General features: G+C 35.0%; 1 protein-coding gene across 4 annotated transcripts in view; it reads right to left on the reverse strand.

Moving 5' to 3' along the window:
• Positions 1 to 27,974, reverse strand: part of LOC149538885 (integrin-linked protein kinase 1-like) — a 293,426-nt gene that overhangs the window by 150,811 nt on the left and 114,641 nt on the right. For all 4 annotated transcript variants that reach the window (XM_089800263.1, XM_089800264.1, XM_089800261.1 and 1 more), the window contains exon 6: positions 770 to 849. In XM_089800263.1, the coding sequence (XP_089656389.1) occupies positions 770 to 849 (80 nt within the window). The remainder of the gene's footprint in view (positions 1 to 769; positions 850 to 27,974) is intronic.

The following is a 27,974-nucleotide window of genomic DNA, read 5'->3' on the forward strand; positions in this document are numbered from 1 at the left end:
GAATGTTTTACTCTTGTTTAATAAATGTTGCATTTTCCCTGCTTTCAACTTGAGAACATAGATAATGACAAAGAACATTTGTTCAGCTTCCTCAAATTCTCTTGCACTGTTCATCAAGACATGATGGTTGTGAATAGCATATCAAACCATGTGTATAATTAATTCTTCATATTCTTGGATGAATCTGAACAGGTATAGTTTTATGAATTCTACCAGCAACATCTCATGTACTATTTGTTTAGCAACAGAATATCAAAGCAGGAATAAACGTCAGCCCATTCAAGGGACAATGTTAAAAAACAAAAATCTACCACAAAATTCCACCAAATGTGACAGTGACAGATAACAAGAAAATGTCAATTTATGATCATCTATTTTTTATGACAACTAGAGGAAGTCTATAAGGCTCTGACATAAAATTATAAAAGCAATTTAAGGGCAAGCTTCTGAATTTGATGAATCCTTTGCCAACGCTATTTTTAACTAATGTTTATTTGACATACATCATCTTGTACATATGCATCAGGATTCAGGAAACCTTCTAGGTTTGTCAGCTAGCTATTTAAGAAACATAAGGCTCATTATTCAGGATTTCCTAATTAGGTTAAAGGTCCATGAGAGATAGTCCATTTGAATGTACAATGATAATCGTCAAAGAGATATAACATACCAGGCTAAATTTAAGAGTGTACAAAGACAGAGCTGACTAATCCTCAAAGACATATAACATACCAGGCTAAATTTAAGAGTGTACAAAGACAGAGCTGACCTGGCAATCTCAAGTGCAAATCTCACTGCCTTTGCAGGTTGTAAACGCCCTTTCTTTTTGAGGTAACTGCTCAAGTCCCCCTGTAAACAATCTATAAATTCAGAGCATAATTTATATGCAAAGAAGAGCTTTATGTAGAGCTATAAGAAAATAGAGAAGCCCATTTTTTTCTGTCATTTAAACATAATCAATAAAGCTAGCAAAATAACCACACCATGAAAAAGAACAGTTTGCATCGAACAAAACAGTGACCCTCACAAATTGATTGCACAACTTCTTCCAGGGAAGTAGGAGCATCCTGTGTGTAAGAGCAATCTTGCATCACCCAAAAATATTTCCTTTTTGTTTCTTGAATAAGGGTTGTCTTAGTGCAGAGTTGTTGTTTGTGGAGGCTTGCTACTTACTAAGTCAGTCATACAAGCTCGGAATGTCCTAACTTTAGAGGTGGAGGTTCATCCTCGAAATGTCCTAATTTTAGAGGTGGAGGTTCATCCTGGATATATCAGTCTGTCAGTTGAGGATCGCTGCCATATCACGAGTATTTGTGAAGTTACTGCAGGTTTTTGGTGTGCAATTTTGGTACAAAAACTTCAGGCTCAGTTTTGAAAGGCGTTAGAGGCTCCGAATGGGCTCCAAAATGAGGCCACCTGGAACTTGAGCAAGCCAAGCCTTGTCAATCAGAAGATGAGGATCTGGAATGGGGTTATAATAGCTAATCGGATCAACAGTTCACAAGTTATGGTCTTCTGAAGTTGGGCCAACCGAAATTTCCAAAATAAATGTCATAATTGATTTGAGCCGACTCTATACATAATTTTGGGGTTGGTCGGCCTCGAGGGTTAGGGGTTGATGTCTAGAAACTTCTCAAGTGGTGTAAAATTGCCTATATAAGGAATGCCTGTAGATTACTAGATTATCTAGGATAGCCTTGGGTGATAGTTCGCAACTCTGTCTTGCGAATTGTAATTCAAAATTATGTAATTATGCATTTGCGGCGATAATAAGTTCATATTCTGTTCTTGCAAATAGTTGTTGTTTATATGTTTCTGTTATGTGTTTGTGGTATCAAGGGGAGCACCTTTCATCATCTAGCCATTTGCATTCTATCAAATAAAGATAAAGGGTATGAGTATAATTTAGCAGAACATCTTATCTAATGCTTTTCCCAGTTTTAGAATTGAACCAAAAGATTTGATTGAGGTCTATAAATTATCAAAAGACCTTGGAAGATCAGGGTGAAAGATGTGATCAATAGTCCAGTAGTACCTCCTAATGTGGTCGATAGTTTTGAGACTACATATCTCCCAGTGCTCTCATAGTTGCATGCCTAAACACCATAGCATAAGTTTGGCATACAAATGCCTTTAATAACAATCATGTAGTTGGAGATACCTTCAAATTAATGAATATGATGAATGGTGCGTTGTTACTACAACTAAAGAAATCTTGAACAAATCGCCTCGTTAGAATTTTTCTCCAAAAGAAGGAAAGGGATTCCAAACCATATTTAAGGAACTCAACTTTGAGGCCTTTGTGGTCTATTTCTTTTCTGGTAGACAACATCAAAATGGCCCTCTTAATATCACATGTAAATAATAGGATACAACAATAGCAGGGGAACACTAGCGTCAGGTTGGTTGAGTACTTCATAGAGAGGACCAGCACAAGGATCATGTGCCTCAAGTTTGATGACCATACAATGATGCTTTAAGAGAGGACTATTTAAAAGGATTTGCGAGAATGGTGAACAAGAAGGAGGGAAGTCGTCGAGATGCACAAAACTCCCATGGGTTCATATCAGAGTTCAAAAACTCAAACACAGACTCAACTCAACAGCACAAAAGTTTGACTCTGACTCTGCAAAACACTTAACATAGACACAGCAAAAAAAAGAAACTCATAATTCCACGAACAAATAATCAATGCACTTAGAGAACATATAAGTGTAATTTGACTATCAATTTGTCATAATTCGAACATTACACATGTCATATATCCTTAAACCCTCAAAATTTGAAATATAAGACAAAGTGTTTGTTATCTTGAGGTGCCATGAGAGTTTGAGCTCAGGATTCAAGGACAAGTCCAACACTCAAGAGTCCTGGAGCATGACTCAATTGAGTACTCACTAAGCTCCAGCCAGATTTGGCACAATTGTTTGGTTGACTTGGCTTGGCCAGCTAAGAGTCTCAGTATTTTGGTGAATCTTGCAGAGTACTCACAGAATCTTTAAACTATCGTTCATAGCATAGAATCCATGGGGACGCGATGAGCTGCAGAAATTTATGTTGTGGCAAGATCCCAAAGGCGTTTACATAATAACTCATGTAAGTAATCACTAGTGGTCTAAGAAAGAAAGAAGAACCAAAATATATATGGGCGGGATAGGCACTGCAGTCAATGGAGAAATCGTCATCAGAGGGGATTGTGGCATGTCTAGGATGTGGGAGATGGAGTAGGTGAAAAGGGGTTAAAATCACCAAGGAAATTGAACATCAAGGCAACGTGATCAAAAAGAAAGAGTTGTTGATAAATAAGAAAATTGCATATATGGGGAATGAAGGATCTACTAAAGACGGCATAATCCATGACTTTTGCACCACCTCCATACAAAAAACAAGTGAATCTACTAAATTAGGGAAGCAAGGGAACCCCTTGAGAAATATGGAAGATTTGAGACTACCCCACCCAAAGAAGGTGCCTCCCATAGTTTGTGACTATCATAATATTGTCAAAAGATATTCTTGGTAAATAAAACTAAAAACTCCAAAGGGCCCATCTCATTGAGGCATAATTTTTCATGGACAAGATCACGAAGAGGAATTTGGTGAATGCCCATACAAGTATTAATGTCACCCAAAAGAATGATATTGGTAATAGAAGAGTACATAATGAATGCCCTTGGTCTACCTACAAATGTTTTCGTTTGAATTTACACCTTTGTCTCCATTCAATGTACAACATTTTCTTTAATGTAATGAGTTTCGGGGGTTTATTGCAGGTTTGTGCTTGTTTTCCATTCCATGCACATATGGATGATTAATGGAATCAACATATTGAATCAAAGTTGTATGACATAAGAAATTAACAACTAAATCTTCTTCCAACATATATTACAGAGCTGTAACAGAATACAAGATGTTTAAAGGAATTAGTTTCAACTTTCAGTATAAATATGCTACAACAGGAAATGAATTGATTCACATAGTTGGCATCTTGAACTTTATAATTGGCTCATATATGTGTCTGTGTGTGTGCGCGTGTGTGTGTATGTATATGTTTGTGTATACATGTATATACATACATATATACTTAGTACATACACACACATCTCCGTGTGGGTGGGGGTGTGGATGTGTGTGTGTGTGTGTGTATCCTTGTGATGTCAATTAATACTAAAAGTTGGAAGCACACAGCCAGAGAGATACTACAGGTCTGTTGTGACAGTGAATGGTATAGAAAATTTTCCCAGCTTATATATTAGCAACCACTAAAAATTTTGTGCCCCGCATGATTCCACAAAACTCAGCTGCTCTGCCCAAATTTCCTTCTAATTAAACACCTTTAGGTTCCTTTTTCAGCCATGACAAATGCTCCTCAATGATATAATGACTTGGCTTCTGCAAAACTTTTCAAACTTCAAGTAGAATCCCGAAATGTCCCACATCCACACCTTAATGTTTCCAATGAAGGCAAGAGGTAAGAGGCCCTGTAAGATACCACTCTGGTTTGGTTTTTGAACTAAGCTGACTTTGACAGGCGATTGGATTTTTTTTGGGAAGTTTTGTTTTTGCTTTTTTGAGATTTAGAAAGTTTATTAAATTATTTTCATGTTTTTGCAATGATGATTTAAAATGCTAGGAAAAATAACTACAACGAAACCAAATCTGAAATAGGTGCAATTTCTTACAACCAATGCAATTTAATTCAAAATACTGGATTTTGATAATTAATTTCTGAAACCTGAAAATGTAAAGTTCATACAAGGCATACTGGCTAATCTTGCTGGCTGACTGCATCAAAACAGTCACAATATAGTTAATCAATAATCTGGTATCAACCATGGCGGTTCATGCCCAAGTCTGGAACGCAACTCTGCAACTCTAACTACAATGAAACCAAATCTGAAATAGGTGCAATTTCTTACGATCAATGCAATTTAATTCAAAATACTGGATTTTGATAATTAATTTCTGAAACCTGAAAATGTCAAGTTCATACAAGGCATACTGGCTAATCTTGCTGGCTGACTGCATCAAAACAGTCACAATATAGTTAATCAATAATCTGGTATCAACCATGGCGGTTCATGCCCAAGTCTAGAACGCAACTCTGCAACTCCCAGCTCCCATCTTCCTCAAACAGTACAGCCTATGCAAGAGCTCTAGAATATGGCAGACTTGTAACATACCATTTTTACTAAGCTGAAATAAAGTACATATTCTAGGATTATAACTGAACATCATAAATGGAATGACATCAAGTAGTTGAGAAACAATACATCATAACTATAAATCCAAAACTAAATAACAACTATATCCATTTCATATGAAAGACAACTTAACTAACTTCCTTAACTGTCTTCTACAATTCCAATTCTTAAGATACAAATCAATTCATATTTCATCCACATCTACGACTATACATTTCAAGTAACATAAAAGTACAGACAAGTAAAAGATTTAGGATACATACTGAGTTAACTAAATTAACTGATGGTGTGTTGTGCAAGCCTCAGCATCTAGCAACAAGGAGAAGCATTGACATAGGCTTAACCTCCCAACCACGGACCTTAACATATCCCCACACAATATCTTACGAAAAAGACCCTCCCTACCCTGGGTTAGGCTAAGGAAACCATAATCTGTCATCCTGAGCATACCAGTGTTTGAGTGTCGGCTAAGCAGCAAACAAGGTTGAGGAATTCCTCCATCAACCTTTCCTTTGTTAGCTAGCACTCTCGACCTCTAGTGATCATTTATGACAAGCATACCTCTATACTACCTTGGCCAAGGATTTAGGTGGGTATTAAACAACCCAATCACCATTGCTCGACTTGACAATCAATTACATCCTGAACAATCATGAGCTGACTTGGACTTATGCAATCTCTTTCTTAATTGATCATATATTTAAGACACTGAATAATAACTTTCTTTTCTTTTCTCTTGCACGATTCCTCTCCTCTTCACCCTTTTACACTTGGCTCTATTGGCCTTGGGTGCATCCTAGGAGACTGCTTATAATCATAAGATTCTTTTAAGTCAAAATTGTTTGTGACAACCATTTTGAAATCAATCACAATTGGTAGATATCAAAGAGTAGAGAAAAACAGAAGATAATTGAAGGCAGATTTTACACAACATGAAAGTACAATATGATTGCATTGCCTAGGCATTCCTTTCCCCAAAATTATAGCAGTTCATCCTTAAGTTACTTTATTTAAATGTAGCAGGATGTATATTCGGAAGACTCCCTTCAAGAAAACTTATTTATTGAAGAAATTGATTAAAGAAAACTTATTTATATTTCAAGAGCATTTAAAATAGGAAACACAAATAGCAGCGGGAATATCGTAGATAATGAAGTGAACAATGAAGTCAACCCATTAATTCCCTTGGAACTTTCTTGAACTGTAAGGCATTGCATATAATCCTAGAATATGCACTTTATTTCAGCTTAGTAAAAATGGTATGTTACATATGGTATCAAAGCTATAATTTATACCATATGTAACATACCATTTTTACTAAGCTGAAATAAAGTACATATTCTAGGATTATAACCAAACATCATAACGGAATGACATCAAGTAGTTGAGAAAACAATATATCATAACTACAAATCCAAAACTAAATAACGACTATATCCATTTCATATGAAAGACAACTAAATTAACTTCCTTAACTATCTTCTACAATTCCAATTTTTAAGATACATTTCAAGTAATATAAAGGTACATACAAGTAAAAGATTTAGGATACATATTGAGTTAACAGAATTAACTGATGGTGTGTTGTGCAAGCCTCGACATCTAGCAAAGAGGATTAGCATTGACATAGGCTTAACCTCCCAACCGTGAACCTTAACATATCCCCACACAATCTCTTACGAGAAAGGAACCCCCTACCCCGAGTTAGGCTGGGGACACCATAGTCCTACCATCCTGAGCATACCAATGTTAGAGTATCGACTAAGCAACAAGCAAAGCTGAGGAATTCCTCCATCAACCTTTCCTTTGTCAACTAGTGCTCTCGACCTCTAGTGATCATTAATGGCAAGCATGCCTCTATACTACCTTGGCCTAGAATTTAGGTGGCTATTAAACAACCCGATCACTACTGCTGAACTTGACAACCAATTACATCTTGGACAATCATGAGCTGACTTGGACTTATGCATTTCTTGAATTGATCATATATTTAAGACACTAAATAATAACTTTCTTTTCTTTTCTCTTGCAGGATTCCTCTCCTCTTCACCCTTTTACACTCGGCTCTACTGGCCTTGGGTGCATCCTAGAAGATTGCTAATAATCATGAGATACTTTTAAGTCAGAATTGTTTGGGAGAACCATTTTACAATCAATCACAACTGGTAGATATCTAATAGCAGAGAAATATAGACAATATTTCAAGGCAGATTTTACACAACATGAAAATACTATATGATTGCATTGGCTGGGCATTTCTTTCCCCAAAATTATAGCAGTTCATCCTTACGGGCATGCACTCAATGCCTATGAATAGGAACTTGTCATAACATGAGAAAAAAAAAGGAGAAAACAACGCTTCTTAGATGTAAATCGAACTCATAGAAATATTGCATTTAAATATAAGGAACTTTCTTGAATTGTAAAGCATTGCATATAATGCAAATAATTTGATAAAGATACATGACCTAGATGCAGAGAGAAACAATGCCAGTCACTGGTGCAGTAGCAACCACTATGTATGAAATGGCTTCACCCAAGCGGCTCAATATTGCATTACTAGTACGGTATTATGCTTCTAATATCAAACAAGAGATAAGAAGAACTTGGTTCATAGAGAATCGTATGCAACAATGAGAGAGAGAGAGAGAGAGAGAAAGTGCTCTCTCAGCCACAGGGATGGAAATATAGTCTCCCACTGGAGTTACAAGGAGCTCGATTTGCAGTTACAAGAATATTTTAAGTTCAAATTTTAAAAACCAATGCCAATAAAAGGTGGCAACGTTCATGTTTTGGAATCATAAAGAAGTAAATATTTTTTCCAAAATTTTAAACAATTATAACGTTTATATATGTATGTATGTATATATATACATATAAATATTATGGCATCATGCTATTGAATTATGTCTATGATTGTACCTACATATACATATATCTATATGTGTGTGTAATTTTGAGAGTACATATAATTTCTTTTAACCATTATATTCTCTCTAGATACGCAGACATATATTTATATATGCATGTAAGTGCAATTCATAGACATTATTAGAGTATCATGGTGGCATCATATATGTGTGTGTGTGTGTGTCTGTGTGTGTGTGTAAAGTCTATAATGTTGAGCACATCCACAATCTCAAAAATGAAAGAGAGGTAATAGTTCTTTCATGATATTAAAGGTTTATTATTTCTCATGTTATAAAATTGACCAAGTAGCTCATGACTATCCAAGGTATACTTCGTTGCCTAGTTGTTAAATCCTTCATCAAGGTAGTTAGAGCCCATACTTAATAGTCTAACAATGGACTAAATTGGTGTCCCATTCCTCGAATCCCATTTAGCAATGCTTCCCCCTTTCATCTACTCCTACAACCAAAAATGCATTTTCCATAATAATAACATGTTCCTCCATTTAAGTTGAGATATCAATAAAACAGAATAACTGATAATTGTCACAACGGCTAACCACCACTAATCTTTATGGTAAAATATAAGCATTCATTTTTGTCAAAAATAACAGAAATCAACTAACAAGTCAATTTCACATGAATCAATTTGGTAAATCATAACTTCCATTTCACAAGATCATGATATCCAAGAGTATCTAACTAACCATAACAACGGCTATGACATGATTTTTAAAAGATTAAAAATTTGGGATGTAATAAGACTTTTGATTCCTTGCTGGGAATTCGCTGTAGGCACCTGATCTGCAACAATATGGTAAATTCATGGAAGTTTCTACCCAAACTATATTCGTCGCCTAAGCTAAAGGCTTCCCAGTGTTCTACTATTGCTATATTGCCCAGATGTGATTGGATAGTGATGGAAGTTGGCTCTAATCACTCTGATCTATGGTATTTAGATGACTACTCATGTTGTCTCTAGTAAGCTCTTATTCTACTTTATCTTCAGTGATTTCTACAAATTATACTGAAACTCGACACTAAATCACCTGCAGGAGCCCTGAGGCATTGTTTCACACTTGTAGGCTACCAAATGAACTGAGAGCTTCTATTTTCAGTCCATGAAATCTCTTTTGTAGGCTTCACAAACCTCCAAAAGTCTACTACTATGCAAAATGTCTCCTTCAATAATACAAAAATGATTTCCTTCCCTCTTTTTAATCAAAAACTTTCCCTCGTAAAAGGTTTGAACCTTTTAGGGTTTCTCCTTTTTTGTTTTAATAAACAAATAATATATTTATTTTATTTCCAAACCGCCCTCTATAGAGATCACTCCACATGATGGGGTGATTCATCATTGAAAAAGGGCCATTGTTAAGTTATAAGTTAATATTATTAACTTATAGTGAATAATTACTAAGTTGCACAGGTACCTCCCCCCCCCTTCGCACCAAGAAAAGTTTGAACCGGTTCGTAATTCTTGTCCAGTTTAGACTTGGTTCAATCAAGGTACTATTTTTGCCCTACGAGTTCGATCAAGTTCAAACTAGGATCGAACTCAGGCAAATCAATGCCAAAAAGTTCGAACCCAGTATGAACCCATAGGGAACTGGGCCCCGTAGATGGTTGGAAAGTGTTTTTTTAGGCAAAAATTAAATGTTTTTTGGCATCCACAACCCTAAAAGTTGTTATGAATTATTGTTGGTGCCCTCTCATTGTCATTTTATTACGAAGATTGAAGATTGAAGAACTTAGAATATTAATAGATTTTCATTCCATTAGTTAAACAATGAACGTAAAACAATGATACTTGATATTTTAAATGTCAAATTTGAATCTTTGATGTTGAGGTTGATTAGACTATGTTACTATATGATGGTATGATCACTATGATTACAAGTTTAGCTATTTATGGTGTTTTAAAGTTTTTGTTGTTTAAATGTGTTTATGCTACTATGCTAGATTCTAATTTTAACTCATGTTTCATAAAAATGTGTGTGTGTGTGTGTGTGTGTATAATCTTTACATGTTTTTGTACTAACGAACTCAAATGAACCCAAACCCCTTTCCAAAATTTTGACAAACTTGCGAACCGGTTCTCAAACTCCGAACTTGGAATTGAACTCGAACCAGCAATTTAAAATAATTAGAATAATTAAGTTATTCCTCAATAATCCATATCTCACTAATCTAACCCACTGATTTGAGTTTTGTCCAAAGACAGCTAGTTGTTCACTTACATGTACATGTCTCAACACATACCAATCCATTAACTAACACCAAATAGTGTGTTAAGATCACTCATTAATAAACATAGTGACTATGACATCCCGATATCAATGATTGCATAGAGGTTGAAGCCGCCCGATAACAATTGAGATGGCGCTTCAAAACAACTAGCGATAAACATAATCGGTAGAACAATAAACAGACCTAGTAATGCTACCACCCGTCTGTTGATGTTTAGGCATATAAATAGAAATTAACTATTGCATTATTATCAGTATATATATATTAATTGTCTCAATGCAAATGTTTCACTACTCAAATGCTAACTTTCTTAACAGTCCCTCTTTAGCAATGAGGGATTGAAACTTTTGTCTACAACTGAGTAGGCTTGATTATATCTAATGTATTTTTATGATGTTCGAACAAAATCCGGCCTATAACCATGATGGATATCAATGTGTCTAGCAGAATCCGGCATATAACAATAACCCCAATAATTTTCATGATGTCTGGACAAGATCTGGCCTATAATCATGATGGATATCAATGTGTCTAGCAGAATCTGGCATATAACAATGACACCAATAATTTTCATGATATCCGAAAAAGATCCGGCCTATAATCATGATGGATATCAATGTGGCCGGTAGAATCCGGCATATAACAATGACACCAACAACCTTCAATACTTTTGGTATTAAAGGTTGGTCATCTATTGATAACATCATCACCTTATAATAGAAACCTGTAAAGAATATGAAAGATCATCACCTTTCATTTAACAAGTTTGCAAACAAAATTTAATATAATATTCATGAAGAAAATTTACAAAAAGTAATTACATATTTGTCATACCAAGTTTAGATCTAAAATACTCTATTTTCACTCTTGCAAGAGGTTTAGTGAAAATGTCAACATTTTGATCATTTGTGTTAACATAAATCAGCTTGATCACATTCCTGTCAACCATATCTCTGTTGTAGTGGTAAGGGGTCTCAATGTGCTTTGACCAATTGTGGAACACTGGATTTGCTGAAAGTTTGATGCAGCTCTGATTGTCACAATGGATCATAGTGGAATCTAATTTCTTCCCAAATAATCCAAATAATAACTTCCTTAACCAAACTGCTTCACATGCTCCCATGGAGGCTGCCATATATTATGCTTCAATAGAGCTCAAGGCAACTGTAGGTTGTTTTCTATTGAACCATGAAACCATTGTTGATCCAAGACTGGAGCAACATCCGGTGGTACTCTTTTGATTTAAGGAACAACCAGCCCAATCAGAATCTATGTAGCCTTCAAGTTTGATTTCAACATTTCCGTACTTTAGTCTAAGACCAATAGTGCCACGTAGATATCTCAAAACATGTTTAGCCGCCATCAGATGTATTTTCTTAGGTTCACACATTAAGTGACTTAGAACATTCGTAGCGTAGCAAATGTCAGGTTTGGTGTTAACCAAAAACATGAGAGATCCAATAATCTGTCTATAGAGGGTAGGATCAATAGATTTTAAATGTGTTGCTTCCTCTTTTAGCTTGTGTAGATTAGTTTCCATTGGAATCACAAGTGGCTTATTGTCCATCATCCCAAATCTATTCAAAATATCCTGAGTATATTTTCCTTGATTTAAGAATATGTAATCCTCCTTTTGACATACTTCTAGGCACAAAAAATAATGTAGTAAACTTAGGTCTTTCATGTCAAATTCAGCAGCAAGGTCTTGTTTGCATTTAGCAATCAGATGATCTTCACCTATTATTAAGAGATCATCAACATAAAGAACCAATATAATCATGTCTCCATTAGATATCTTGAAATAGATGTTAGGATCAGCTTCATTTTTTGAGTATCCTGATTTGATGAGATAACTGTCAATTCTTTCATACCAAGCTCGAGGGGCTTGTTTGAAGCCATACAATGCTTTCTTTAGTTTACATACAAAGATTTTTAATTTTTTTATTATGAAACCTCAGGCTGTTCAATATAAACTTCTTCATTTATGACTCCATTTAAAAATGTAGTTTTCACATCCATTTGATGTACCTTCCATCCTTTTGCTGCTGCTAAGGCAAGAATTGTCCTGACTGAAGTAAAACGAGCAACAGGGACAAAAGTTTCTTCATAATCAATACCCCTCGAGCAACAAACCTTGCTTTATGTTTCTCAATGCTTCCATTTGCTGTGTATTTGATTTTATATAACCATTTAGAGGAAACAACAAATTTGGCTTTAGGTCTAGGTACAATGTCCCAAACATCATTTTGAAGTATTGATTGATATTCTCCAACCATAGCATCTTTCCATGCTTGACAAGTTAGAGCTTTTTCAACAAATGTAGGTTCAGATTTAGTGAGCTCAGTTACTAGTGCAGTATAACATGATTTGTTTATGGTCTTCTTGACTTCCTTAGTGATTTCATCTGGTTCAATATTATTTTCTTCAATCATTTTCCTTGCCCACAATGGTCTCTTCTTGGTATTAGAGATGTTTCTATTTTCTATATCTAGTATTGAACTTGTATCTTCTGATATATTCTCCCTCTGAATTTCAGATTGTGGATTTTCAACTAAGTTTATTGAAAGCTCATCATTTGTGCTTATGGATAGTTTTAAAGTAGTGTTTTCCTCATATATGACATCTCTGCTTACTTCTACTGATCTTTGTCTGGGAACATAGACTCTGTATCCTCTTGAGTTTTCACTGTACCCAACAAAAATTCCTTTCTTTCCTGAAGGTTCTTACTTAGTTCTTCTTTCTTTAGGTATATGTATATATACAGGTAAACCAAAGATCCTGAGATGACTTAAGTTAGGTTTATTCCCTGTAAAGATTTCTTCAGGTGTTATATTTTCTAGGATAGAGTGTGGACATCTATTTTGAATGTATACAACAGTATTAGTAGCTTCTGCCCAGAATGAAAAATGTAGGTTTTGATCATGAAGCATAGCTTTAGCTGCCTCAACAATAGTTCTATTTTTCCTTTCTGCTACACCATTCTGTTGAGGATTATAAGGTACTGTATACTCCCTCTTAATCCCAACAAATGTAAAAAAAGCCTTGAAATTTTCAGAAGTATATTCTCCCCCCCATTGTCGGATCTTAAAGTCTTAATTTTCTTTGACACTTGATTTTCTACCAATTCTTTGAATTCTTTGAGTTTTGATAACACTTCATTTGATTCCTTAACTTTTAAAAAGAAAATCCAAGTCTTCCAAGAGTAATCATCTATGAAGATTATGTAGTAGGAGTAACCTCCTAGGGAGAGAGTTGGCATGGGCCCACATAAATCAGAGTGAATTAGTTCCAAAATTGATTTAGACTTGTGTTCACTAGTTAGGAAAGGTTTTTTAATGTTCTTTCCTAAAGCACAACCTTTACATATACTTGTATGGGTAGAATTTAAGTTAGGAATTCCAAAAGTGATTTTGCCTATCTTAGGTAGTGAACTGAAACCAATATGTCCAAGTCTCCTATGCCATATTTCATTAAAATTTGTTATTTCATGATTAAGAGCTTGGTTTTGAATATTACATAGTTTACATAAGGTCCCATCTCTAGTCCCGATAGTGATAGCATTTTTAGGACTTGTGTTTTTAGGCCAGTACAAAACTTTGTCTTCGTTGAAAGTAACTTGAAAACCTTCATCCGTTAATCTAGAGATTAAGATTAGGTTTCTTTTTATTCTGGGTACAAATAGAATATCTTTCAACTTTAGTGTAACTACAGTCCTTAATTGAATAGAACAAGTCCCAATGCCCCTGACTGGATGAGTGAAGTTGTCTCCAATAGTAACTCCTTCAGATTTGTAATTTTCAAGTGTTTCAAATTTGTCTCTGAATCTTGTTATATGTTGAGAAGCACCACTATCTGTTATCCACACACTTTTATTAGAATTTATCTCACTTGACAGAGCAGAGTAGAAAACCAAACTTTCATCTTTCTTACTTTCGGCTAATGAGGCTAAAATTCTTTCTCTTTCAAGACATTTGCTGAAGATATGTCTAATTTTCTCACATTTAAAACATTTAACTTTAGAGTGATTAGTATTGTTGACCTTATTATACTTTTTCTTATAGTCATATTTCTTTCCTTTAAATTTCCTTTTCTTTCCTTGATGATTAGGAGCTGAGAAAAGAGCTTGATTTTCACCCTCTTGATTTGATACAATACCTCTGGAGATTAATCTTGACTCTTCTGATGTATAATCAGTTTTTAGTTGATCAAATGAAGGGATTGAAGGTCTACTGACAACTTGAATGAAAGTTTCCCATGATAGTGGTAATCTTCTAAGTGCTAATATAGAGAGTTCTTGATCTTCTACTTTATTTCCAATGGAATATAAGTGATTCTTAATTTTAGAGATCCTTCCAAAATAAGATGAGATTGATTCTCCCTTATTCATTTTAGTATTCATCAATTTATTCTTCAAAGTGATCAATCTGCTTGAGTTGTTTATTTCAAAAGCATTTTTTATTGTAGTGAATACTTCAAAGGCTTTCTTTAGATTTGAAATGGAAGGAAGAATGTGATCCTTTACGGAGTCTATTATGATTTTCTTAGTTTTATTGTTTCGCCTTCTCCAAGTGATTTTTTCAGTTTCATCTTCAGGAATTGGATTATCAGATTCAATAAATGATTCTAGTTCTAGTTCTTCAAGAATTGTGGTAATCCGGATTTTCCATGAAAAGAAATTTACAGCAGCTTCGAGTCTGTCCTCTACTCTCACATTATTTGACATATTTTCAGTACCTTTGATAGTCTCTCTACCAAGTAAGCTCTGATACCATGTAAATGTACACTAGAAATGTGTCACACTCTAAACCATTCTATCCAAACGATTCCATGAGTTGGAATGCTTGGATGCCGGCTTAGAGCTCCCTATCCACGGAGTGCAAGGAGTTAGTATTTCAGCATGAAGGCTCTCAGCCAAGCCTTAGAAATGTACTTCTTGCTAGTAAACCATGCAACAGGAGGTTCTTTGAGACAAGAGCAAGAGTGCAAATATCTCAAGGAGTTCCTCAAGAATGCAATGCAACTAAAGATTAAACTAGAATGAATATGAAAAGTGCAGCTATTCTAAGCATGGATGAGAGTGTTACAATACCGTTATTAAGCTATGTGAGATTAAGCTCCATGTAAAAATGAAAGCTAAGCTAAGCTAGAATGCCATGATGCCATGGATGAGAGAATGTAGACAAGAAATAGAAGTTCTCCACAAAGCTCCAAAGAAACCTGTTAGAAAACCTGCAGCATAACAATATTCAAAAAATGGATTGATTGAGGGGGAAAGCTCTCTCCCTTTTAAAGATGTACGGACGGTGGAGATCAAGATGAAGATAGTGGATGATCAACGGTTGAATTCGAAAATAGGAGTGATCCATGTGCACACACAAGTCAACCAATAGAATATAAGTTGACTTGTCATATAAGACAAAAGTCTCACAAGCCTTTTCTTTTATTTGTAAAATAGAAAAAGGACTTTATGTGTGCATTTTAAGTGGGTTAGAAGAATGGGGTCTTTTATTTAATTAAAAGGGGACATGTTCTTTTAATCAAATAATGAACTTAGGATAGCATAGTCAAACTATAGGTTATAATCAAATAAATTGATTATTAGCAATTTGGTCTAGGTAAATGATTAAATTAATTTAGCCAAAATGCTGAGAAGGGGGCTAATAGTCTAGATGACCATTTTTAGGTGATTACAGTAAAGTTTAATAGATTGTGATTGGTGTAGACTTATCAAAGTATTTATTATGTATTCCAATATATATTCTGATAAATATGTTGACCACTTTAATGTACTTTCTGTAACTGCAATAACCTTCTTCCAGATCAGTATGCACATTGTTATAAATATGATCTGAAGAATGGAAATAATACAAATATAAATATATGTTGAAACATGACGTGATAGAGTCATGACTCTACACGTACATGTCTCAACACATACCGATCCATTAACTAACACCAAACGGTCTGTTAAGATCACTCATTAATAAACATAGTGATTATGACATCCCAATATCAATGATCGCATAGAGGTTGAAGCCACCCGATAACAATTGAGATGGCGCTTCAGAACAACTAGCGATAAACATAATCGGTAGAACAATAAATAGACTTAGTAATGCTACCACCCACCTGTTAATGTTTAGGCATATAAACAGAAATTAACTACTGCATTATTATCAGTATATATATATATATATATATATATATATATATATATATATATATAGATATAGTCTCAATGCAGATGTTTCACTACTCAAATGCTAACTTTCTTAACAATAAGTGTTCCAATTAGAACCTTCCACATACATACATAAACATGTGCTAGCGCACTCAACCTGATCATGTCTAATCAGACTGTCCATCCTCAATGAGACTGTATGAAGAACACCGCCTGACATCCCACATAAAACATGCTTTTGGCCATCAACCTCAAACTTCATCTCCATGGTGTGCAAGTTGAGGTAGAACTCCTCAATCTGATGGAGCCACTTCATATAGAGCACTATGTCCATCTGATCCATGCTCACCACATAAAAAATCTGCCCTAAACACATAATCACTCAGCTGCAATGTCATATTAGGAATCATCCCAGTACAAGACAAAATGAAACCGTCCGACACTCTTTAACTCTAAAACCCTCAAAATCCCGTGTTTGGAGGCCATGTCTACCTACTAGTCCTTCATCAATAAAATTATGAGTAGCGCATGTATCCAAAACTGTGATCACTCTCTACCAATTAAGAACACCCTATGTCCCAAATGAACCTTCTCATCAAATGCTTAGAGTGTTGGGCCATAGACCTCTCATCCTCCTGCTCCTTAACTGACTCCTCATATGCATTCTAACCCTGACTATCAAAAGCCTCTGTGTGCTGATCAGAATTTTCATAATTCATATCATTTTATTAAATATGCTCCATTTTCTTTGCCATCCCCTTTCAAGTGCACTTGTGTTTAGGCTCCCATGGTTCTTTGCATTTAAAGCACAAATTTCTATGCCTCAAGTCATTCTGGGACTCATCAATAGTCTCCTGAAATGACTTCATTTGCTACTCTGATGTACTATAAAGAGTTTTATTGTTAAAGCTAATGATCAGATTTAATATATTTGTATTTCAATATCAGGCAGATACTCTTTAGCCAATCCTAAATGTTTATTCTTAAGTCTGATTTGCAGACAATAATTATCCATGCATCTTAAATCTAATTTCAGACTCTGGTATTTGAACAATATTATAATAGCAGGCTTATATAGTTAGTCACAGTGATAGAGTGAATAGAAATTTGGATGCAGCAGACATTCCCTTGAAGACTGGATATACTTATGTGTTTGTTGGTATCATATCTGCATCGGGACTCCACACACACACACACACACACATATATGAAGTCATGATCCCGCTGGGAGTGACTCCAACGTGGAGTCACATCACATTGGATCACAACTCCCACGTCACCCCTGTTTAATAAATGAAACAAAGATTAATTTAAACCGACGGTAAACTGGTCAATTCAGTCAAACAGCATTTGATTATTATAGTTGGTCAAATATCATTTAGTTAATGTAATCGGTCAAGTCAGTATTATTATTAACATGCAATTTTTTTATAATCATATATTTATTCAAATAGAGATCTCTAATTTCTACAATAATAATTATTTAATAATATGTGGATATATAAAAAGATATTACAAAGCTATAATCATTAACACTCCCTCTTAGCTAGGGAGGAGAAATATGTATGTAGATATTACCTCAATGTAATATTTTCTATTTTTATTTTATTGGTACTGGGCCAAAGCCTAGGTTAATTATTATTATTATTTGTTGTAATTAATTATTATTATGTGTTAAGCTCCGAGTAGATTCAAACCCAAGACTTCCCAGATGAGAGGCTCACAAGTTACTGTTGTGTTGTTGGCTCTTGCCTTACCTCAACGTAATATTACATATGGCAATTTTGTGGATATTTTTACTCAAAAGATATCCCCCATTTAGATATCATCTCATGGTATCAAGACTATTGGCCACTTGAATGTCAAAGTCACATGACATTCACCAAGTACTCTTCAAGTAATGGCCTCTTGAACATCAAGTTGCAATATTTCACAAGTACTGAGTAATGGCCTCTTGAACATCAAGTTGCATGATATTCACCAAGTACTTTCAGTAATGGCCTTCTAAACATCAATTTCCATAAAGTTCACCAAGCACTCAAAATGTTCATAAAGTATGTGCACACACATTCTCAATAATGCTTACCATATGAACATTCCTGGTCTATTTAAGAAACTTAATCCACCATGCAAGCTACAATCTATTATGATCTGCTTGGACATCATAAGATATCTATCATTAAAGGAAATTAAGTTAATGTAAGATCGTCACCTTTCAATGACTCCTGCAAATACAAGTGATAATCATTTGGAAGTCATCACTTCCTCCTAATGTACACAAGGCCCATATGAAATAACATTTATTAACAAGTAATTCATTAGTACAATTATCAAATATTCTAAGATTCTTCTCGGTGATTACAACATACCAAGTTTACCTCCCTCATAATCCATAATTTCACAAAATCTTGAAATATGTCGAAGTTCTTTAGAATGCAAGTTTCTCAGAATCCAAGTTTAAATTACTGACGTTAGCGAAGGAAGCTAGATGTTTGAGTCTGTTAGGACATCTTGTTGCAGTGTGACCATAGTTGTCGCAACTAAAACATTGGATCTTAGAATAATCTCTTTGTTTCTTGAATGGTTGTTTTCCATTTTTGCACTTTTTCTTTTTCAAATTAGTGGTGAGAATCTGAATGTCTTCATTTGTGGATTCCATGTCGATTCCTCTAGATATCAGATTACACTCTTCTTGAATGCAATCAGCTTTTAGTCAATCAAATTTGGGGAGCTTGGAGCAAGCACATATTCCTTGTCTAAAGTATTCCCATGAAATGGGCAGTCCATATAATAATACCATAGTTAAGAGATGGATTCTTAATTTTGTTATCCTCCTAAAGAATGAGGTGATGGTCTCTCATTTATTCATCTTTATATTAATGATTTGATTCTTTTAGAAGCCTACTAGTGTTGTTAATTTCAAGCATATCTTCTAGGGATTTGAACATATCATATGTAGAGTCTTAACTTTGGGATAATAGGTAGTAAATGATTCTTCACTCCATCCACCAATAACTTCATTGCTCTGGTGTTGCCTTTTCTCGTTGACTCTTTCCGTTGTCTTCCTTAGGTTTAGAGGAATTCACTATAGTTATTAGGTCATGCTTTTTCAGAATTAGTATCATTCGTAATTTCCAAGCATCAAAATCTGAAGCACCTTCAAGTCTGTCTTTGGGTCTCATGTCGTTTAGCATCTTGAAATAGTGTAATGATTTTTCAACAATAATTGTAAAAAATCTGATCTGATATTCTCTTCAGACTTGCTCTAATACCATGTTAAAGCTAATGATCAGATTTAACATATTTGTATTTCAATATCAAGAAGCTATTCTTTAGCCAATCCCAAAAAAACATTCTTGAGTCTTATTTGCAGACTAATTTTCAAACTATCTTAAATCTAATTTGAGACTTGTTACAAGATTCAAGAATTGGCAGATTAACGGATTTCTAGATGATTGATTGATTAACAAAGGAACAAATGTGTTCCTTATAAAGAATTACAAGAACGTTGTTTCTAAAAGAAACAACGTAGATTGAAGACAAAATTAGAAACAAAACTGAAGATAGGATAAGAAACATTCCTATCTAGACTGAAGACAAAAGAGATAGGATAGGAAACATTCCTATTTAGATTGAAAGACGAACTACAGACAAGTAGTTGACCATTATAGAAAGTATTTAACTAAGGAGAAAATATCTTAATAAAGATATTAAAGGTATTATCTTAATACCCTCCCTTAATGGTCAACGTACGGATGTCAGAACATTCTGGGATAACTGAGACCCTCCCTGGATCTACAAAATGCTGAAACCAAGAAGCCTTGCCAGAAGAGTGCTATGACTCAAAACAGATTGCAATTACAAAACTTCGTTTTCGTGGAAAAAATGGTAAAACCCAGAATCTCGCGCAACCTTGCATATTACAGACAACATGAAATGATTTTTAAGGAGAAAATCAACAAACCCAGAAAAAAACAGAAACATATTCAAAAGGCAAAAAATGCAGCTTCGCCTAGATCAGGAAACTCGACAACTTGTGCTGTTGGTTGGGAAGCATTTTGCCTTGCTTGGGCAGCCAAACATTTCCAGCACTCGAACTTCATATGGCCAAACTTGTGACAGTAATTACACTGTACATTTTGCTTCGTAGAGCCATCCAAGGATTGAGCAGAAGGTCTATGCTGGAAAGGCTAAGAAGACTGATGGTTGTCGATGTTCTGTTGAAAGGATTTTGCAGCAAATGCCTGCTCTGAGGGTTGTAGAGGCACTGCTGCCAAACTATTGCTTCCAACAATCCTGTTGCAGAAGTTTGGTGCATAATTTTGGACACTTCAAATCAACATTAGTTGACGTAATGTTGAGTATTTCTATGAAGTGCTCATAGGACGATGGTAGACTTTTCAGAGTGATGACTACCATATCCTCTTCCTCCATTTTCCGACCAATAGCTTCGAGCTGATTGCAGATGTCCTTGATCATTGTAAGATGCTCTTACAAGGACATACGTTCATCCATCATAATGGAGAACGGCTGATTCTTCAGAATTAGAAAGAATGCCCTACTCTTGTCAATTGTTTCATGCAACTCCTTCAAATATTTCCAGATTTTTGCAACTGACTTGCCCGAAGGAATCTGCAGTAGCTGATCATCGATAACAGGGAGCTTGAGAAGCATAACAGCCTCTTTGATTGCGCTCATTAAACTTGTCCTGTTCTGCTTGGTCGGAGGTCGAACGAGTCTTTGTGCCTAGAACAAGCTCATCCAAATGACAATACTCAAAGACGGTTAACATGTGCTGCTTCCAGTGGTTATAATTGTGGCATTTGAATCATAGACTACCTTCCAACATCAGATTAGTCAAAGATGCCATTTGCACAAAGTTCCCAGCATTGTTGAGACTGACCCAAAAAAAGATGACAAGTACCCAAAAGAGAAGATGGAAAACCTAGAAGGAATCTGCAGTCACAATGTAAATTCGTCGGCATGAAAATCGAGGCACAGAAAATGAGGTACCCAAAAAATTATGATGAAGACCCAGATGAGGTCTCAAAAAACCCACTCACTCTGTAATCTAAAAAAAATTTCGACCCCAAAAATTAGGGTTTCAAGTAGAAAATCCAGTCGGTGGCCATGGAGGTCAAAGTTGAAGGGAAAAAAGTCGTTCTTTGGTAAATAAATATCGGGCTTTCTTCAAGAATGGATATACATGGATGGACATTGCTGAAAAGGGCAGAACTGATACCAAAGAATGGTGTAATAGGCACGCGTTTGGAGAAAAATGGCGCTTGGTTCAACAAAAAACGTCACTAAAACAAACTTGCGATTTTTGATGATGTCTGGTCATGAATAGAGGAGCCATGATCACCAAAGACTCGCAATGTGTAGCTTAAACCAAGCCCCCATACCAGCAGAAAACACGAGCAATAACTAGTGCAATTTTAGAAGTCGCGATTTGCAGTGCAAACATTCTCATCAAAAAACCCTAGAACAATTATAGAGAAATACAATTTGCAGTGCGATTAGCTATGAATTTCTCACAAAAAAGGAAACCCTAGACGGGTTATAGAGAAAAGCTCGAAAATAAATTTGAAAAATTCGAGCAAATAAGTTTGAAAGAAAATATAGATTTTCCAAAAAAAAATTGGAGTATTGGCTCTGATACCATGTTACAAGATTCAAGAATTGGCAGATTAACAGATTTCTGAATGATTGATTGATTAACAGAAGAACAAATGTGTTCCTTATAAAGAATTACAAGGACGTTGTATCTAAAAGAAACAACGTAGACTGAAGACAAAATTAGCAACAAAATTAAAGACGGGATAGGAAACATTCCTATCTAGATTAAAGACAAAAGACACAAGATAGGAAACATTCCTATCTAGACTGAAAGACGGTCTACAGACAAGTAGTTGACCATTATAGAAAGTCTTTAACTAAGGAGATAATATCTTAATAAAGATATTAAAGATATTACCTTAATAAGACTGTAGTATTTGAACAATACTATATTAGCAAGCTTATATAGTTAGTCACAACAATAAACTGAATAAAAATTTGGATGCAGCAGATGTTCCCTTGAAGACTGGATATACTTATGTGTTCATTAGTATCTTATCCGCATCGAGACTCCACATATATATAAGACAATGTGGACTCGTGACCCTGATGGAAGTGACTCTAGCATGGGTGTGACTCCCACATCACCCCTGTTTAAAATAAGAAATAGAGACTAAGTCAAACAAACGGTAAACCAGTCAATTCAGTCAAACAGCATTTGATTATTATAGTTGGTCAAATATCATTTAGTTAATGTAATCGGTCAAGTCAGTCTATAATTATTAGCATGCAATTTAAATTTAATTATATATTTATTCAAATAGATATCTCTAATTTCTATAATGATAATTATTTATTTTTAATAATTTGTGGATATATAATAAAGAATTGTTCTCTAATTATTATATCTCATTGACACCTTATGTTTTATCCGATCAAAGCTATAATCATTAACACTAATCATTTGGAAGATGTTTGGAAGATTTCTTTGTGGATCAAACACTCTAACCCAATTGTGCAAGGTATCTGACAGCCCCTCTACAAATATCATTGTCAACCTCCTCTCAGATATATGTATCACCATAATGAATAATCCAGGAAACTCAACTATGAAGAAGATGCACCATCTTTGTTTGAGATTTCCAGCTGAGATTTCCTTCCTAGCAATCCAAAACTTCCACAATCTAACCCGAGTTTGGAATTCACTCTCTTGAGACCTTCAATCTTCAACCATTTGTTGGTATTCACTAGGACAGATTGAAACCTATCGAAAATGGATATACCTTCTTTCTACTGCCATTGTATAGGAAAAGGACATTGCTTATCGAATCCAGCATGATGGTATTCTAGATCAAAAATATCCCCATCATCCTCTATTTGAAGATTAGATGGAATCTCAAGCATGTTAAGATCAATAATTTGTTGTAGAGTGAACCTGTAGTAATCCATTCTCATAATATCTCATTCTGTGTGCAGGTCAATGCACGTGACCTCCATGCAATGAACATAAGTGAACACCCTCTTAATCATTGATTGCATCCCTCTATAATCAAAATGAAACCTAACCTTGAACATTTTAATGTGATAAGCTGAAGTTTAGCCCTCATATTATTTGCCTTATAAACTGAATTGATCATATATTGACCAATTACGAAGGGTTTCGCTGTAGTGATACCAAAACTTGGCCTATGCTATGAATTTTGATAAGACTGTACTTCCATGAGCTGTCTAGTCAATTCCATCAGTATGATCTTATTTGTAGCATATCTTGGTAGAGTATATGGTTCTCCTTTGAAATAACAAACCCTCAAATAAGTGAAAGTTAGAAACTGTAGAAAGATAGCACCAAATTGATTAACTCTATTCCAAGCTTCATCTAACACTCGCTTGATTACCAGCTCTTTATTAAACAAACATCGAAAATATCCAAAGAAGGCATCTTGGACTCTCCTGAAATGATATTTTCTGTGTGATAAGGTGATTTGATCATAATAGTCCCAGATAGGAACTTGTAATCGGTCCCCTTTGGTGGAAAGTCGTGAGAAAGATTCTAGGGATGCAGCTATGTAGACTAGGTAGGAATTCATATAGAATTGTGTTGAGGTTCCTACATTGAACAACTACAATACTAATAAGTTCTCCCCAGAAGATAGGTTCTTCATTATCAAAGATTTGGAAAAATGAATTTATACATCCAAGGCCCAAAGTTACTGGAATCTTTGAGGCCAAATATCTTGCTGAGAAGAGTTATCAAGTCCTTGCATCTGAGTTGAAATTTGACCGATGAATGCTTTTAGGCCATATTGAAAAATTGCTTCCTCTAACCTTTAACCAATATGCACTTACATACTTTCGATAATCTGCCCTCTTTTCATTCCACAACTCTAAAGACATATCTTTAGACAAATCCACACACTCTACATTTTGAGGAACTCTAAATATTTGTTGGATAATCTCTAGATCAAGGCTAATGATGACCTTTCCATCTACATTCTTTATTGTCTTAGTTTTTGGACTAAAATTTCGAGCACAACCCAAAACAAATTCTAGTTCCAAGGAAGCCATAGGAAAAGTAGATACCAAATGAATATTACTTTTCTTAATGTGCCTCATTTCATGTGTTGAAGGAGATTCAACCCTTTGCAAGAAATCAGCCATGTCAACATGCCCAATCTCTATGTCAGAAACATTATCAAGAGGTGACGAAACCTGAGATATGGTCACATGAGCTAACTCTTTGTTGAATTGGTACTTCATCTTGCCTTTAGACTTTGTAGATGAGGGCATTTCTTGTGCTGCAACATAAAATCCCAAGATGCAAACACATCATCAGAAGGTATTGATTCCATAAAAGTGTTGATTCTTGACCAGCAACAAAGGTTTGGAGTATCAATAGAATACTTCAAAGATCTACTGTGATGATCTTGAAAAGAGATAGCACACATATGCAAGGTTGAAATACAAATTGGGAGGATGGAAACATGTGTAAAGGTTTGAGTAAATGTTCGACACATGGGAATGCATGTAAATGATGATTTTTGACTTTAAAAGAGTGACCTTTAGTCAAAATGGGTTCTCAAGATGTCATTACACGAAAAGTGAATTACACGTATGTGTGACATGCGATTGGGAACGAAGGATGAGATTGTATGTAAATGCGGATGGAGGGTGAGATTACATGTAATCATATGTGGAGAATGAGATGCAATGTGTCATGACATAGAAAGTAGAATTACATGTAATTGCTCTTGAAGTGTAATTGCATATGAAAGGAATGGATACAATGTGTCTTGTCATGTAATGGAAAATATGGAATAAAATGATGCACTTGCACTAGATGGTGAAAAATAGAGTAAAGTGAAACATGCTCAAATTCTTGCAAAAGAACTTGCAACTTCTTCCAAAAGAAGAAAAATGAGAAAGCAAGCAAACAAATAACAAAAACAAACACAAAAGAAACACGTATCTTGGTCTTAGACTCAAACATGCCAAGAGGCAAGTTACTTTAAAGTGCAAATTCGAATTTGGAATTTGGGAAAAATCCAACAGTATGAAAATGAGAATTTTCATCATAAAAATGCACTATTCATAGCATCTCTATAGACAAGTGTGCAACATCAAGCTTAAACATGCAATAGAATAGCAAGATGAGCACAAATTAATGAATAAGATAGAAAATGTTCACTTGAAGATTAATAAGCCAAAAATGGAGGAGAAAGAAGCTCCAATTTTGAAAGATCCTCAACACAAACTTTGACTTCTTCAACCTTGCAATGATGAATTCAAAATGAGCAATGAAGAATATGGATGCCAAAAACATACTCAAAAACCATCAAAAAACAAATCATTTTTGCCCCAAAACGTGTTCTTAGACATTTTTAAGAAAAAAACGTGTTCTCAGAATAGACGAAGATGAGTTGTTTTTGTCATTTGAGGGCAAAAATGTGATCTTAATATGCAACAACATGGATCAAAAGACCCAAATGATTCTTATTGGGTCCAAAACATGATCAAAAATTACCTCAAGTGGATGTTTTTAGGTAGAAACGTGGCTTTAAATCTTCATAAAATGCAACGATTTCTTCATGGATTTGGACGCCAAATGCATGGGAATGCATTCAAATACAAAAAAAAAATGACCCTAGATAGAAGTTTCCTTGATTTGGAATGGGTGGAATTGGAAATTTCAACCAAAAATGTGTTCCTGAGGAGAAAATGCATGAAGTTTTCCCTTCAATCTTCAAAATCAGTTCCATGAGGGCATATGCATGTATTAAAGGCCAATCACACTCTTGAGTAAAGATTGCATGTTTTAAAAACATGTAATGTAGTCTTCTCGTGCCAATCACATTCTAGGGAGTGCATTACACATTTAAAAACTTGTTATTGGAGTCCAAGTGCAAATCACACTCTAGGGAGTGCATTACACATTTTAAAAACATGTTATAAAATGGCCTTTAGTGCAAAATCGCACTCTCTAGGGAGCACTGGATATTTTGAAACACTTTGAATATGCAACTCTCACTCTTAGGGAATCTTTGCACATTTTAAAACACATGTAATGACATGTTTTATGTGTTTAAAAATGCCCTTTTAGCTCAAAATCGTGGTCTCTAGGGGTCATTGCACATTTTTATGTAAATGGATTTATAGACATGCTATGCACAACTTAGTGATGAATTCAGCACATGTTAATTTATTTTTTGAGGAAATATTACTTAAATGGGTCATACATAATATTTACACTATATATATAAATATATAATGTGCAAATATTATTCAAAAAGTAATATTTACTAAGATGTTGGAAATATTCAAGACTATGCTAGATTACTGAGAGGGGAGAGGTGAATCAGTAACCTCTAAAACTTTACCAAATTTAGCACTTTATAGCAATATAACAATTATCATCTATTGATCTAATTGCATGTATGAGAAACTGAAAACATAAAACATTCATAACACTTGAACACAATAATTTGGTGACCTAGAAACCTTTCAAATAGAAAGTAAAACTGGAGTGGGGATGATACCCACAAAACTTCAATACTGCAGCATAAAGTTGGCATGTTAAGGCTTACAATGATCACTTCTGATGATTTTCCCTATTAGGAGCAATTAGGACTGCTAGGTCCACCTTGTTGAATGATTTACAAACACACAATGAAGTATGCACTCTGTTAAGAGATTTGAGAAAAGACTATTAAGTCTACCTTGTGAAAGGATTTGGACAGATTCACTTGTTAGAATGAAACAATTGATCTCTGACTTACAACTAAATTGCTAATAGAGATTCCTTGAAGTACTGATCACCTTTATGTGATAGATATGACTCTGCTCTCCTTTTTCTGATATGGCCTTCAATATATACTTTATTTGCTGCTTGACCACATTCGCATTCTTACATATTCATTATCTTGCATGCTACATTGGATATGATACAATACAATACATATATATACCAATCCAATTTACAAAATTACAAAGTCGGCTAATATACAAGTTAACACCAATATTACAAAGTCGGCCCATATGTAGATACTCGGGTTCTGAAGACTAACTTGGTAAAGTTCTAATACTCGACGTCCACTGTCATTACTCGGCATCGTCATGCACTTGGTAGAAGTAGAAGCTCGGTCCATACTAATCACCTCAGAGTAGTCTCGAACTCGGTCTACAGTGGTGACTCAATAGATACTGTGTAACTCGGTATAAACTAAATTACATGTTTACCATGACTGCACTCGGTAAACACTAATCATCATACAGCTCAGTTAACACTAACTTCGCTTTACATGAACTGCTAGCTCGATAGGAACTGCAAAGCTTGGTAACCACTAAAGTGCTCGAATTGAACTATTGGACTTCACGCTG

Source organism: Cupressus sempervirens, chromosome 9 (genome assembly GCF_028749045.1).
Source record: "Cupressus sempervirens isolate cs-2001-9-10 chromosome 9, ASM2874904v1, whole genome shotgun sequence".
NCBI classification, from domain to species: domain Eukaryota; kingdom Viridiplantae; phylum Streptophyta; class Pinopsida; order Cupressales; family Cupressaceae; genus Cupressus; species Cupressus sempervirens.